This window comes from Bidens hawaiensis, unplaced genomic scaffold, assembly GCF_021521415.1.
Source record: "Bidens hawaiensis isolate Kalapana, Puna unplaced genomic scaffold, B.hawaiensis_p1.1 tig00012057_1, whole genome shotgun sequence".
NCBI lineage: Eukaryota > Viridiplantae > Streptophyta > Magnoliopsida > Asterales > Asteraceae > Bidens > Bidens hawaiensis.
In genome coordinates, this window is record NW_027491968.1 from 468,173 (window position 1) to 486,040 (window position 17,868).

General features: G+C 33.8%; 1 protein-coding gene across 1 annotated transcript; it reads right to left on the reverse strand.

Annotated features, from left to right (window-relative positions):
- Positions 1-1,249: 1,249 nt before the first annotated feature.
- On the reverse strand, positions 1,250-10,627 carry LOC143539823 (protein NO VEIN-like). Its single transcript, XM_077033027.1, is given in 10 exon segments — positions 1,250-2,563; positions 2,632-2,949; positions 3,026-3,422; positions 4,192-4,304; positions 4,406-6,571; positions 6,658-6,870; positions 7,464-8,989; positions 9,471-9,642; positions 9,745-9,834; positions 10,104-10,627. Coding segments are annotated over 10 exon segments (6,786 nt in total). The 5' UTR covers positions 10,581-10,627.
- Between the last annotated feature and the right edge of the window lie 7,241 nt (positions 10,628-17,868).

Here is a 17,868-nt window from a genome sequence, read left to right on the forward strand (position 1 = left end):
ACGTATAGTGGGTTTCTTCCTAAAAATGAAATAGAGATGATTTGGTAGGTCAGTAGTCTGTTAGTGATTCAAATAGTCATTAAAAAGAATATAAGTTTATGATGATTAATTTAGAAAAGAAAAAAAATTAATTCGAAGTTTAGTTTAGAAAAGTTGAATCTTAATAAATTCTTGTCCCCAAAACAAAACCTATATGCTATTCTTGTCAGCAAAAGTTTGTATGTAATGAACTAATGGAAATAAATAGAGAAACCAAATCTAAGTATATCATTATTGTGCATTGAAAGATGGTACAACCAGCTTTAAAATTTGTAATAAAATGGAATAGTGTATTACCATCACAAACACAAGTTGCTTTTTATATAAACCATAAAGAATTAAAAGACAAGATCTATGAAGAAAATGATGAGTTATGCTACTAAAACAAAAGTGAAAATGAAATGAGCGCAATTTAGTAAAGTTGAGGAAACTAAAACAAGTAAAATTGAGATCAATAAAAAACATATGATTACCAATGAAAGAAGAAAATAAAATAAGATAAATAAAATTCAACAGTATTATATCTATTTAATATAGATATAATATTAAAAACAAACTCTCCAATTTATTAATAGGCTTATGTCATGTCAGCGTCACATCAGATACTCAAATTTGATTCCCTTCACTTTCAAATAAAATAATAATATTTTTTATACTTATCAAAACGTAAATTAAATTGGGATACTTTCAAAATTGTTTATAAAAGTACCAAACCAGAACGATGCAGAAATAAGGGGTTTTGAAGCAATTAATGGTCGTACATTGTATCAAAATGAGTTCAGTCACGGATTTCATGTCGGAAACGGCATCTATGAGCTTATTTTTCAGCTCCGATCGTTCTTTCCACGAGATATGTTGTCACTATCAGCTCAAATAAAGATCTTTTTCTTCTCCTCTCTTACATATGGAATTAAAGCCAATTAGGTAAGACCGTTAGTTCTTCCATATATATACACTGGTAACATTGTATTATCATAAATATAATTTCAACAGATCATCTTACCTTCCACAACAGTATCATTCAAACTCACCAGTTCATGTATCTTAGTCAAAGTCAAAATCTTACGGTAAAACATTAAAGATAGAATACTAAGCAGAATGTTCATCTACAAAATTTCATCAAGTATTGGTAAAGTTTGTAAGCCTGAACAATTAACGCTAAAAATCTGACTACATATACAACAGACCAAAACTTTCGAGACTAAACTTTTTACTGCTTTGATGACAAAATAGCCAGCTGAAGGTTACCCGACTAGCATAACTTCACTGGATTTCTATAAGTCGTAATCTGAGCTGATTTCCCCTCTGATAAAACAACGCGTGCAATGCTAAATGAATCACCTTTCTCAACAGCAAACTGCCACTCTCTTACAGTTACAACGAACCAATCTTTTCTTGCATTTGAGGTTGATTTAACTTCAATGTATTCCTTCTTATTATCATTACCTTCAACAGCAATATCATACGGTAGCCCCGATTCTTTAACCTCATTCACCCATTTCACACGTTTATCACCACTTTTAGATGAAAAATATTTAAAAGCCACAAATTCTCCTGTCCGTCCGGTTATGACCTGTTGTGGGGTGACCGTACCCAAATGCAGCTGATCTTTTTCAATTAGATTAGATGCACTCGTACACGGTTTAGAAGCATTCATATAAGAAGAAACCGTGTTCTTTGCATGATCTGGTTGACTTTTAAAGTCAACAGTCATATTGGTTATGGGATCCGATTGGTCTATTACTGCTTCATGTTCTTCCAATATCACTGAAGGTATTGTTGAGGCTGGATTTTCTTCAATGGTCCAGTCAGCATCCATCTCGATAAACCCTTCTGTAGCATCCTGTCTAATTGGACCAGTGAATGCCCTTGTTTTTACTGCATATTCAAACCCAGGTGCGGTTTTCCAATTGGCAGGTGGCCAACTCGAGTTGCTTCCAAACTTCTTGGAAGTACTAGGTTTTGGAGGATATGAATCATCCAATGAGAAACCAGAGCTTGTGGCTGGTGTATCCTTATCCTCTTCCGGTGCTGCCGTTGATATTATTGACCACTGTGATTCTTCACTCGGGAGCTTTAGTAACTTTTGGCTATTTGTGATGAACAATTCCATCTGTACCTCTGTGGAGCCTGATTCTGCCATTTTTGTAATCATGTGAAGGAAATTTGCCAAGGGCAATTCTGGAATTCTAGAAACTAGAAAACGAGAAAGCTCCATGTATAACGAGTTAGTATCAGATTCACGAGTTGCATACAGAATGTTGTCCTGTAGAAGACAACTGCACTCGTATCTTTTATTAGATTCGATGCCAAACTTTTTGATGATATTTTTGTAGAACAGTTTCTCAACCACAACAATTTTCAGACAATTTAGGTTTTTGAATCCGGAGAGCTTGAATTCAGAATATTCATTTGGATGAATATTATAAATGTAGCGTTGTGCATAAGGGAGAGCCCAACTAACCAGTGAAGTTTTGAAACTACTATCTGTGGGACCGTAGTATATTGCTTCACATGTCACAACCTGCAGGAACAGTTTTTTATCAACAAATATGTGAGTGTGTGTATGTGCATGAGAGAGAGAGAGAGTACCCCAGAAAGAGAAGGGATTCCCAGTCTCTGAAATAACACAGAAACCTTATCCTCGAGTATTTGCTTTTCTTTAGTATCAAGCTCCCCAAAAAACAAAAAGTCAACATTATTTAAATTCTTGAATTCCTTTTTTAGCTCCTCATCATCACACCAACATATGAGCCCAAATGATTGATGATTAGAAACCCATTTATCTTGCACAGTTGGAAGAATCCTCGTCTCCTTTTCCTCCATATTTTTCTTCAAGCAGTCCATGTCATCAGAACTCAGTAACCCTGAGTCCAATCCATCACTCCACTTTTGAAAAACTTGAAAAACCTTACACACATTAAACAAATATAAGTTGTAGTTTACTGCAAACAGATTAAATGTGATGGTAAATTTTAGTACTCACTGTTTTCGCTGCTTGTGATGGTAAGCTTGTAGTTGATAGCTGTAGCAAAGACTGAAGATAGTTTAGAAGAGGGGGATTCTCAGCAACTCCAAACTCTTTCACAAAGAAATAATGAAGGCCAGCATAAACATTGCATAACATCTTGCTGAAAGAATGATGAGTCATGTGTCGGTTAAACTGAGGAAAGGTTGACCTTGTTTGTTCCATTGAACCGGTAGAATCATGCCAGTATACTTCATTGGGAGATAAGAATGAACCAGATGCAACTTCATGTGTGGAGTTAAATGAATAAGGAACAAAGATGAAATCTTGAGAATGCAAGTTCTCCATTATTTTCTGTTTTGAGTTGCTCATCTCGTTCCATATGTATGTGTAGAACTTGGACATTTGTGATATGCTGGTAAGAGGATATCATAAAAATAAACTTATAAATAACCAAGACACTACAGTAAATGAACTTATAGCCAAATAAAGAATGCTACAGTTTAAAAACAAAAAAATCTGACACAGATATGGTAACCTTATATAAATGGCACACAAACACCAAGTGAAGTAAGAAATACGTTTAGGGAATGATGAACCCATGTACTTATGAATGGGTAGACTCGGTTTATGTTGTATATTTAACGAGTAAAACCCAAAAAAAGTAGCTTAACAGAGTCAAAAGTTACCCAAAGGGTTTTTGGGCATAAAACCTTCTAAACCATTTCATTGAAAAGGATAAATTCTTAGTGTAATAGTACATTTTCTTGTAATCATACGTAGCACGCTAAACATGTATAAAATAATACTTTATTAACCATCTCGCCAAACCTGCCCATTTTTTCATATGCAAAAAAAAAATCCCTATCATATACTTTTTCACTCCATTCGCATTTCACAAGAAGAGAATATAGATTAATTGTAGCAAATAATGTTATTAGAATATTAATTGTATTAGAAATTCTTGATTTATTTGTAACCAAAATTAAGATTGATTTAGTTTTCAAGTTTAGGTTTATTGTCAATAAATTAGGTGATTGCCTCACATTGAAATACATACTATTTATTCCAATCCTCTAAAATGTATGCATACATATCTAATAACAAATTGAAGTAAGATGTTCTCACCCTATACACACACGCACAAAAAACAAAATACTCTAGAAGAAATAAAATAGCAATACCTGGCCCGAAAAGATTTCTCAGATCTTCTCCAAACTTCCAGAACTGACAAAGCATCCTCAAGAGTGACTGTATTCTTCAAGCCGATATCATTTAATAACTTCACATTCTTAACCTAATTAGCATCAAATACAAGTACATAGAAGTTTGTTAGTCCATGATAACAGCTCAATGAAGTAATACAATTGCAAAAAAAAAACAACTAAAATTACCAACCTTTGGAATAGCATAAGGTGCAGTGTCACCAAGAACTGCATGCACAGTTTCATAGTTATGAAACAAATCTTTAGGAAAATGAAGTTTATCATCAATGCTAGAAGCCAACCATTGACCACTATTAAGGATTCTTATTACAGAAGACTTAAAAGCTTTATTTTGTCCATTAATGTTGCAGAAGCCCGTAATCTTATCAATAAAAACTTCATCCCATAATGTATCAAGTACCTCCAAAAGGTACTTACCCTTTTCCCTATCACCATTTGAAGAAACACGAGACAACAAATCTCTTAACTCTTGAGAATCAAAATCTTTGATGATAGCAGATCCTGAAGATATGCAATCACCATCTAACATCATGTTCTTAAGAACCGCGTGAGGGATGTCTGAAATATGCTTTTCAACTTTACAAATTTTTACAAAATCAGTCACTCCCAGCTCCTGCAAAAATTTTCTCCATTTCAGAGTTTCCGATTTGTAAACAGGGTGATTTAAATAACCAATGTCAATCTCAAACCATTCCATATCAATGCCATTAATCAATTTGCTCATATCAACCGGATTACCGAATTCTTTACTGAAATGAATTGACACATCAGCAAGCCGTTTGTACCCGTGATTTGTGGAAATAAAAGCATTGTTATGCAGCTCTAAGAGTATGTGCTCTTTGTCTAAAGCACACTCAGGGCAAGATGATTCTAGATGAAACATTACAAAAGAAAGATACTCAATCATCAACTCCAATTTTTCAACTTTTTCATTAGAGATGGCCGGTAAAATGTGCACTTTTAAAACTTCATGTGCAGACAAACGTTGTACCCCAACTTTATAAAGCATGTTGGTTACATTTTCAATAGAAGAATCAGTGAAAAGTGAGGGATTGACAACTCGAAGCGTGGGATACAAATTACCAAAAGCCTCAAGACCATGGTTATCAGTATGTAACCATATTGCACCATCACTTATCGCTGCATAAGTACCATCCAAGAGGGGTATAAATGGCAATTCAGCAAGTGAACTTATGACATCAGACTGGGTTCCATTAATCAACATCAAATACAATACATTTAGACAAGAGGATAGCCAATTGAAGCCCATTGACTTCAGAGAACCAGCTCGACATAAAGATGTCATAACCTGAATAAGAACTTTGGGCCCACACTCCTCGATCCCTAAAGCATGTGATAATGAATCTGTTAAAACTGTATCCTTGTTCAAATACCCGACACCAAGGTGCTCTTTTATCAAATTCTCAGGCAACAAAGAACGGGTTTGTTCGGTCCAGTTTCTTAATACTTTACATGGTGGGACCCACTCATTGTTGTCACCTTCTAGAAGCAGACAGTTAGACATTCGCAACTTGGAAATAATCATGCGTGGAAGGCAAGAAAAGAAGCCGTGCACCTCACCTCCAAGAGGAACAAAACTCATGTACACTGAAACACCCTTCGCGGGATTCTCCTTAAAACAAGGAAGATTACAAAAAGGCGCCTCAGCATTAACAAACAAATTTGGAAACTCAGATAGCAACCATTGGTTCCATGGACTATCTCCATCTACTTCCTCACGTGATGAAGGAAGAACAAAATCAGCTTGAATTATGAATTTTAAGCCATAATTTCTTAAAGGAAGAAAAGCAAAAACGGGTTGGTGTTCCAGCTTTGGGATGTAATTTCCATTATTCAAATCCTCTAGCATGAGTGCCAATGATATCTCGGTTGTTTGAACATCGTGACGAATATGATTAGCTTGTAATTTACAAGATTTAACAAACCATGTCATTTTCTCTTTCCCGAGAGAAACACTCACAATATCATCCCCAACAACTTCCTTCCTCATTGTAATGAAAGAATCATTTATAAGATTTCTGAACTTGATACATTCAAGACGATGAAGAAATAACAATAAAGATGGATGGAGGTCAGAAAACATGAAAATAAGATTCTCGACTGAAAAAGATTCATGTTTGTTTGATCTGAAAGGAAGAACGATGCATGTATTCCAAAGTTTCTCGCTTGTAGGATCGTTATCCATAGATACCAATTTGCTGAACAGCTTAACATCACAAGGTGGAACTACTGTTGGCAAAACAAAACCAATCTGACCATCAGTTATGTCAAACTTGATATGGAATCCATTAGAATGGATTTCAGGAGCATCAGTAACCTAGAAGTGGAACAAATAAACAATTAAATCAAGATGCAAGAATAAGTGAAATGCGTATCAAGCAGTTAAGAGCATAACAACTATACCCGAAATACTGATTTGAAGCCAATGCCCTTTTTACCAATATATCCAGCACTAGGTGTCTTCTTTGTTGAATTGCCAACATCACAAAGTGCTTTAATGTTTTCAACAGCAAATCCCTGCTCATTATTCAGGACTACAACACCTTCTTCTTGAAGAATAAAGGTCAGAGTAGGCTCCACACCACATGGGTACACATTGTCATCAGCATTTTGAACCTAAAGCCAGAAGGAAGAGAGTGTTGCATGTCACAAAATAAGCATGAAAAGGGAAAAAAAGATCAACAGCATAAGAAAAGAGATAACTTGTACATAGGTCACCAGAGTTTTCAAAAGTTCTCATTAAGACCAACCAAGTATAAAATTCGGTTTTGTACTTTTGTTAATGCGTACTCAGGCCAAAATTTTGCTAGAAAATTTCCCAAAGTGTCCCTCAAATTTAAAGCTTTTGTCCCTTCTATAGATACAAAATGACAAATTACATGTGAATCTACTCAAAAGAAATTTTGACAATCCATCTAAAATTGATCCTTTTTGAGTTGATTTAGAAACATTTTTGTCACTTTTACAACTCTAAATGTGACGAATGCCTTCAATTAAAGAGCATTTTGTCATTTGAAACTTTACAGCTAGTCTTTTTAGCATAAACAAAAACAAAGCTGTAATTGGATGACCGCTAAAATCATTTAACTAGTTAGGTAGCCTTATTGAAAATTCTAAAAACTTGGTTGGCCTATACACATGCACACACACGTGTGCGTGTGTCATCTCAAATGGTTGAAAATAATGAAACATGAAAAGGATGCGCTTACAAGTTCAAGTAAAAAATGTGAGTCCTGAGAATATAACTCTTGAGATAGACAATGTAGTGCTCTACCCAAACGAGCATGCTGTTTCTTCAGAATGCTATCCTCTTTAGCGGAAATATTTGAATCCAGCCCAAATTCTTCTCGCCTAATACGCTCAATGATCTTAGTTGATTCGTCTTCATTAATACTTGTAGATAAATTCTGTTTGAAACCCACATTTCGCTCAATCAAACTGACTACCTTACATTCCTCTTTTTCCACATCATGATCCTTGGTTGATGATATCTCTTTCCTTTTTAAATGTGAAAAGCTGGTTGAATTTACCTTTTCTTGAACAAAATCAGTTTGCTTACTGGATTCAGTAAACGAAAAGGTATTGTAATCATCAATCCATTCCATTATACCAAGAGAAAACCCTATTTCATGAAGCATTAGACGGTCTTCTGTGTTTCTGCATTGGCTTAAAACGGATAAAGGAGCTTCTTTAACAATGGACCGAAATCCCGAAAGCAACAAATCAGTGGCAAAGCAGTGAAATTCTTTTGGCAGATAAGCCAAACATTCTAAAATAAGCATTGATGCTCTGGATATCCCACTATTGAATTGACTTTTGTCTTTAGATAAATCATCATTGACTATGACTTTAAAGGCTTTCTCCGCATGGCATTTTAAAAGAGATGAGGGAAGGTTCTTTTCACCACCATAGAATGCAAAGAGGGAAAGCAACTTTACTGCTGTTTGAAAAGAAGACCCTCGAATAGAAGCTTCTAGAAACGAATCCACTGTGGCGGTTTGATCAATGCGTATCACACTCCCACTCCTAGTCACCAAACAAAGCAGATCCTTTGTGTTTGTTTGATTTAATAACCATATGGAAAGAGGGCCAAGAGAAGGTGCAAATAAAACATCCCAATGTGACCACTTATTTAAATCAGTCAACATCGGAGCACCAAGTAAGACTTCAATTGCATTTTTAGAAGAAATATGTGTTTCTGAACTGCTTACATTTGAATGTGACAACAAAGCAGCTGAAAATAGTACACTTTTAGCTACTGGATTGCTTTTGTTAGCCTTCACAATATCCTCAAGAATTTTCAAAGAAACTTCTTTTTCCATCTTGAAGGGTATTAAAGGGAATTGCCGTGCCAACAACTCCACGACATTCTGAATAGTTATATTATCATTTTCTGATAAGTTATGTGAAGCTTGTGCTATTAGCAGGTCTAATAACTCATGAGACATGCAAGCATTAACAGAAGACTTATTGTGGGCCCCATCAGCTACAAAGTACTTCTGGCATGAAGAAGGTAATGCAGAAATGTTTCTTTCGAGAAACGTAAGAAAGTCACCATATCCAAAAGACTCAAAGTTTTCAACAGCAAACTGTTGAGTAAGCCATGCCTCACATTTGTAAAGATTTCTAAGAAAGGTCGCATTTTTACCAAGAGATGTGCTGACATCAACCATGGCATCATGATTATCTTTGAGAAATTCAGAAACTTTCTTCAAGATGTCTTCATGACTGACTTCTGCATGTGCGTAGAAGCAAACAGAAAGAGTTAAAATGTAAGGATTAACAATCAGACAATCACTAAAAAGTAAATAAATAGATTTTAGTTTATATATTATCTCCAACTAGGCAACTAGTCAAATGGTTAAAATTCATAAAAGCCAAAATGAAAGGGGTTAAAAAGTCACCCCGAGAGTATCCAAATGCATACAACCTCCTAAATAACTTTGACCAATATATTAATAGCATAGTTTTTGTAAGCATATTCAATACAAAGAATATTTATAAGAATTACAGAACAGAAAAGAGTAGTGACCAACCCAAACCGCCCTCCAATTTGCCACCTCTAAAAGAATGACATGAATATAATTGGCTAATAGCATGGTATATGAAGTCTACTCCATAAAATGGTTGAACTGGTAAAACAAAATAATCTTAAACTGCATATCTCAAGTGTAGGTTCAATCAAGCATTAGTCAAAATGTTAGAAGAACACTCACCACACTGTTGTTTCAGAACAGGCTTAGTGACAAGGGGACTAACAACTTGTTCAGTATGAATGGTTACTTTTTCAGCATGACCCTCAGGATCCGTTACCGGTTCTTCTTGTTGCTCACATGTTTGAAATGTATCATACATGCTATCCCACATTCCTTGTTTAATAGATCTTATCTGAAAATAGTTAAGTTTAATCACCAATCTTCTTTTTATATATTATAGATTTTTCTTGGCTTCCATGGAAAACAAAAGAATTAAGTGTGATGATAGACTAACCGCAACATTAATCAATCCAATAAAAGGATAAGATTTGTATAATTCTTTAGGCAATTTGACTTTGTAGAACTTAATTAACTGCATCAGGACCTACCATGAGTATCAACAGAATATGATGTTAGGTATATAAATAACTGGAAATAGAAAATAAGAACTAACCAAACATTAGCCTATCTTGTATTATTGCAAAATATTTGGTATTAAAGTGTAATTTTATAGATTAGGTCAAATTCGTAATTATATCTATTTATATGGGTTCAACTGATCAATGAAGAACACGAAAGATTTATCCTACTATCACAATAATCTAAAGTGTAAAGATTTACACGCAAAGAGAGACAAACAGATATAAAACAAACCTCACAAACATTTTTCCTTTTGCATACATCCTTCCACAATGCAATGAATGCCATCATAGAATCATAGTCCAGTAACACATGTTTCCTTTTCAATACCACAGAATCTCTAAGCTTCTTATTAAGTTTAATACCCACAGAGCCCTTTCTAATACCATCTCTTTTAGGGAATTTACAGCTAGCATGAGACGTGCAGTCTATTGCATCTGATTTTCTCTTTTTATTTAATTTATTCGCACCTTCATTGCAAGTTGTGTCTTCCTTATCATTAATTCCTAGTCGTGTCTTCTCTTCGGTTGCAGAAGGATATGGACAACTGCTAACTCGATCAGAGTTCTTAGCATCTTGAGATGAGTTTTTGCTTTGACTAGTCAAACATGTTTCATCCTCATCATCACTATCAATATCATTGTCATCGTCTTCTGAACTTGATGATAGAAATCGTATGTGTTTGCCATGCCCGAGAGAAAATGACTTCATGCGTTCAGATATGACACTAAAATTTTCATCTAGCTGCTTTTTCTGTGATGTAAATAAAGGGCGCTTGTTATTTTTCTTTACGGAAGCCGAGAGATATTTTTTTATCGTAGCATTTTCCACTGGCCTGGCTTTTAGAATAAGAGAAATATGCAATCTAAAACAAAAAAAATGTCTATTTAGTATAGAGCAATATTCTCTTGGGGACTGTATCCAACAAAATCGAGGTACGATATAAATAAAAAAACACAACTTTTTTAAGCTCCAAATTATACCATGTCTTGCATGTGGTTAAGAAAATATGTTATATAACTAACTAGAAAATACTTGTTCAGTTGAACTGTTAGGTGAAAAGAAAATATGGGTGTTTTTTAAGTTAAAGTTAGTGCTTCCTATTTCTAAACTATTGTACTAAGAAACAGTTGTAAAAGAAATTAAAAACTGATTTCAATGTTATGGAAAGCACTATACACAGACTACCATTACCAAGATTTTAATGCATGCAATACTACACAAAACTTGAAAACCATACCCCAAACTTTGGATACGAACATGAAGCTTCTCCTTACTATCTACTGATCGCTTTTCAGCAATAAAATCCAATAACTCATCAGCTTTAACTTCTTCCCCTTTATGAGTATCCATAAACTCTACAAGAAAATTAAGTATCTCTTGGCTGGATATTCTAAAAACTCCAGCTGAATCAGAACTCACACAAAAATAATGATTTACAAGAGGATGTCTAATGAGAGGTCCCAACTCAAGCTCTTCAAATTGCTGAACTCCCTCATTTTTGCATATTGCTGTCTCCAAATCAGATAATGTGGTAATCTTCCATACTCCAACAAAACAATTAATGAATGCATTTATCTGAAGAGATAAATTAAAAAAAAATCAGATATGACAAATCCAGTGTTGTTATAATCGCGATTCGGCACTGCAATCTCACCTAATCAGACCAACAAATCAGTAATCAGTCAAACTCGACCCAAAATGGACCTTGGTTTTAACATGTTAACCGAGTTACCAACCTGATCCATGAACTAATACGTTAATGTTTGATTTTTTTTCTCATCAATTTGTTACGTTTGCGCTTAATTGTTTATGTTTGAACTATACAATGTGCACATGTACATGTAATATATATACACACACAAAAATATATAATTTTGCAAAATTTACATAAAAAAATTCCAATCCGAATATATGTTCCATGAACTAATACGTTAATGTTTGATTTTTTTTCTCATCAATTTGTTATGTTTTGTGCTTAATTGTTTATGTTTGAACTATAATATGTGAACATTTATATGTAATATATATATATATGCACACACATATATAGTTTTGCAAAATTTACATATAAAAATTCCAATCCGAATATATGATTAATCTCTATTAATCGCTAGTAAGTACCCCACCCACTGATTAGCGCCTAGGCATGCTTAAAACACTGGACAGATCAATAGTAACAGAGCATAATTTCAAACAGAGTCATAAGCACAAAATAGATAATTTTAAAGTTAGTTTAGATTTTTAGCATCAATTGAGTCACACTAAATAGATTAGAATACTGTAGGGGTATGGTACTAAACCCGGTTTTACAACCCTAAATTTATCATGTTTGGCTTATTTTATTATATGGACTAATACAATGTTATTGGGCTGAGGGGGTTTAGTACCATACCCCTACAGTGGTGGTGGAGGCTGGCCACGGCCGCCGCCACGACGGTTGAAGTGTGGTGATTGTCCGTACATGAGGGCTGCGTGTGGAAAAACCCCGGGAGAAGAGTTTATGTTTATGTTTATGTTTATGTTTATGCTTATGCTCTGCCCTAATTTGTTTTGGGGCTAATTTGTTGGGGGTATTTTTAAGAGATTGAATTATTGAAATATGTTTATGATTTTAAATTCTTTTATAATGGTTTATGAATTTATAATTAATAATATTCCAACATTTTGTGTATTGACGGATAATAATCTCATCTTTAAAAATTACTGTCAAAGGTCCAACCTTTCAACTATTTTTGTCTCACTGGTCTTTCGTTAAAACACACTTAACGCCGTTACGTTTTTTTCCGAGTTTCAAATTGATGTTTTAGGGTTTTGATCGGGAGAAGGATACGATTCAACTGATGTAAAACTTATCTCAAAACGGTGATTCAAATTGTTTGATTTTGTTAATTGGAAATTCAAACGCTCAAATTTAAACACTGTTTCGTCATTTGGAACACCATTTATAGATAAGTTTTACATCAGTTGACTCGTATCCTTCTTCCGATCAAAAGCTATAAAACATCGGTTTGAAACTCGGAAAAAAATGTAACGGCGTTAAGTGTGTTTTAACGTAGGACCGTTGAGACAAAAATAGTTGAAAGGTTGGACCATTGGTAATGATTTTTAAATATGATATTATTATCGACTAATATACAAATGTGGGATTATTGGGAAATGTTAAAATATAAATTTCCCAAGAAATAATTTTTTCATAATTAAGAGTTAAATAGCTTATTGGATTACATCGAAACAGAAGGCAAGCGGGCAACAAGCTGCGTCACTACTCCTTTTTGAATCGCAAAACCCAATCTTTTAAAAACTATATTTGCTGATCTTGGAGTCATAACATTACTATGCCAATAAGCTATAAAAATATAAAAGAAAATAAAAATGAGAAGTGTTAGAAGAAAACCCCTAAACAAATTTAAAATTCAAATGTTTCTTCCATCATTCTCGTTCCAAAAAAGACGACAAAAATACACAATAACGAAAATTTACAAAATACATAGTTACAACTAAAAAAACACGATAGATCGCAAATTATAACACGATGTTGAACAAAATATAAGATAATGTTGAGTAATATAGCGCAATATAAAGAAAAAACACAATTAATTACGAAAATAAACACAAAACACAATGATAAACAAAAAGACACAACGATATTTTTCCTTCAACATTGTGGTTTTTTTTAACTATGAAGCCGGTGGAAATTTTTTGTTTTTATTTTTTCGGTTTTTATTAAATTTTGAGTTTTGGTTTTTTTAATTTATTTTTCAGGGATGTTTTGTGTTCTTATAAATCATTCTCACCATTCTCATTTTTGTCCCCGTTTATAGAATCACTTAACTTTTATTTGTTTTAGTAAAATAAAGCATAACTTTTTCATACCTTTTTGTCCATTTTATAATAAATAAATTTTAAGCCTTTTTATTTAAGGATTAGCTAGTGGGATTCAACTAATGTGTTACGATGAGAAAGCGACGAAAATTTGATAGGCATCAGTTTAGTTCGACGATTGAAAGATAGCAGTTTTCACTATAGCAGTCAATGAGTGTAAAAAACATGAAAGCGTCCAAATCACATTTATCTTGTTTAATTGTTTAATAAATTTAATGTTTTAAAAGTAAGTTAGTCAAATGATAAAATTGTAAACATCACTGTGAACGTTCTTCATGTGAATGTTACCTGACTAAACAATACATAGGATTTATGGTCAAACAAGGACTATCGATCATTTGATTGATCAATCTGGGTATTACCTTATTTTAGTTTAACATTGTGAACAAAGATTCACCTAAACTTTATTCAGATTTTAATTAAGATTTGTGCACTGACTCTTCGTCTAACATTCGACATAGACTATTTGACGTGATGATGTGACAATATCTATTTGTCTTTTGACGAGATTCCAATAGCAACATACTTTATTACCTCCCTATGAGGTGGTACAAACTGTATTGCTAAGTCTTTATTTACATAGGCTATACGCATGATCGGCACGTTGTTTGTTGTCAAGTGACACGACAATGACACAATTTACATAAGTTATACTCATGACTGACGATATCACGTATACACATTCCATGTCTAATTATGACATCTATTCATTTAATATTGTTATCGACAGTTGGCTAGTATGTCTTTGGCATACTATACCTTTGTCTCTGGGAGGCGATAAAGTTTATAACTCTTTTAACTCACAAACCTTACACAATCGACACCCTTAGTTGAACCCTCCATCAATTGTAGTTATTCAATTGCTTAACTCTATAAAATGTATTCACGGGTGCGGTCAACTTACGGTTGCCCCATGCATAGACTGCCTCAAGTTCTTTAACTCTTAACTCTGGTTGGACAAACTTATTCTTACAGTTAATTCAAAATCAACGCTCTTTTTATAGTTTAATCATTTGCTCATTATTGACTTGAATCGTTTTCAATATTGTATTGAACATTTATATTTTCGTTATTGCTAAAATAAGAGTTGTATTGTATAACCACGTATCTAAAACTCATTAAGAAAGTAGTAGGCCTAATATGTTTTAAGCCCAAATTTGTATCTAGCATAAATTTATAACGAACTCGTGAGATTATATTTAGATTTTTGTTATCATTACATTTACTTATTATTTTTACAACCTTTTTACGTTTATTTGTTGCACCTGTTTGTCATAATCATTTTTCCTATATGTTTTCGTTCCTTGTTAATAACCTTCGACGATTATTTGTTTTCATATATACAAATTTCCCGTTGTGTTTTTGTTTGTGTATATACGAGACATTAAATCATGTCTTTGGAAAAACGGAAGTATCAATATCAATATCTGTATCTATATTAGATATAAAAGATTTAAGGGGCACAAAATGATAATTTGGAAAAATTAAGATCCCACTATTGTATTACGGTGAGATGCCGTAATAATTTAATTCGCGTCACTACATCTTCCTGTAACCCCCGATCATACGATTAAACCCTCTCTTCAATTATCTCTCTGTCTTTCATCTGCCTGTAACCCTCAATTCTACCATTAAACCCTTATCTTCAATTGCACTAACACCTAATTAAAGGCCCTCCAAATCCGTCGCCTATCCTCTACTAAAGCTCCCACAAATTCTCAAGAGATGCATCCAAGCATTGAGTTAATTTTGTTTGATACTTCTTGTCAGCAAAATTGCTGTAACAATTAAAAGTTTTTGTTTTGATTGCCAATTTGATAGGGTCACACATAATCTTTGATTAGGGATCGTCCTACATCGATGTAAGATATATATTCCATTGCACATCAATTGTCATCCGTTGATTTACTCTATTATGAATTATCATAACGACTAATTGTTGTTTGAATATGGCAGCAAATGTAACCTTGTCAATGCTAATATTCTTCGGCTGATTGAGATTTTTGAGAAGATTGCGATTTTGGAAGGCTTCTATTAAAAGGTGAAAGTAGGCTGCTGCAGTACCATTGATTTTTGTGTCAGGTAATTGATGCATCAAAATAGTTGCTATCTTTAGTTTTTCCAATTATTAGAACTTCACTCTTTTGGATTGCGAATCGCTGAATCATACAAACCCCGAAAGATAGAGATAACCATAGTCTTTCCTTTGCAGCACGAGCAAAAGTAAGCTGGTGGGAACAACCATTATGTCCCTCTTTATGTCAGTGATGCCAAAATGGCCGGTCGGTATCATGGAACAAAACATGTTTGGATAGTTCAGGTTACCTTGAACTGTTGGTAAGGATAACGTTTTTTAATTTAGATTGAGGTTTTATCATATTATGTTTTCAGATCCTTTGAGCACATTGACAAAATGATTTATAAACAGAAGCCACTCATTACTGTTCTAAGGCTTCTTATCTTACTTTAAGAAGAGTTTCAGTTACCATTGTTGGCTTACAAAAAAGGTACTTCAACTAAACTGAAACTAATCAACCAAAAATCGAAACATAAACCGAAACCGAAACCAAAAACCAAATAACTGACACGAAACCAGAAATTGAAACCGAAACCAAAAACTGAAAATATCATAATTTTTTACCCATTTGCCCGCGCTTCGCGGCGGGTACGCATAAAGTAATAACAAAATAATAAACGTAATGAACTACAATTGATTCAAGTTTAGTGTTTTATGCATACAGGATTATAAAAAAAAATTACGCGTACAGGGTTATAAAAAAAAAAAAAGAAACAACAAATATTAATACCAAAAACAATGCGCCAGTTGTTCTTGCACAACTTGTGACATCGCGGCCTTGAGTACTGCTGCCACTGCCCTGCGCGCTTATTGCCTGAACCTTGAACAACCAGGTTATGTGTGTTTGGTCATTTATAACCATAAAAGTCAACTGTTGCTTCAAACCAACTATGACTCAGGAAAAGTGAAATCTGCAGAGGATGTGAAAAAGATTTTTTTTAACACATCATTTATTTGTGTAATGATTGTAATTGCTGGATTCTACCAGACTGGCCCGTTATTCATATATATAAAAAAACGTATATCATTTATATGTGTAACTCGTTTCTTCCTTCTTAAACGCGGGAATTGTTTAACATACTCCTGCACTTCGCGTGGATCATTATAATCTCATATTGAAACTTCTCAAAAACAAAAACCGAATCGTAAGAAAAAACAGAACAAACTAAAACCGAAACAAAACCAAAAACATTGAAACCAATCTAAACGAACAACTGAAAAAATCTAACTCAAACGAAACCAACCAAAACTCAAAACATAAACCAAAACCAAAAACAAGAACGAAACCGAAACCAAAAACCAAATAACTGAAACGAAACCAAAAATCGAGACCGAAACCAAAAACGACACCGAAACCGAAACAAAAACCAAAAAACTGAAAGTAAACATAAACGAAACCAAAAAACTGAACCAAAACAATGAAACTAACCATAAACGAAACTGAACAAGAACCAAAACGAAGCTAAATGCCAAAACCAAAAACGAATGCCGAAACCAAAAACCAGAAAACTGAAACAAAACCTAAACGAAACCAAAAATAAAAAACGAAACACGAAAACGAAAACGAGACCGAAACCGAAACAAAAAACCAAAAAACATAAACTAAAACAAAAAACTGAACCAAAAAACTGAAACTAAACATAAAGGAAACCAAAAAACGAAACCGAACAAGAACCAAAACGAAACTAAAAAACCCAAAATCGAACCGAAACCAAAAACGAATAATTGAGGCTGAACTTACACAAAACTAAAAAAACAAATCGTAACAAAAAACCGAACACACAAAAACCAAAACGAAACCAAAAACAAAAACCGAATCGTAAGAAAAAACAGAACAAACTAAAACCGACACAACCAAAAACACTGGAACCAATCTAAACGAACAACTGAAAAAATCTAACCCAAACGAAACCAACCAAAAATCGAAACATAAACCGAAACCAAAATCAACAAAGAAACCGAAACCAATTACGAGAGCGAATCCGAAACCAAAAACCAAAAAACTAAAACGAAACCAAAAATTGAAACCGAAACCAA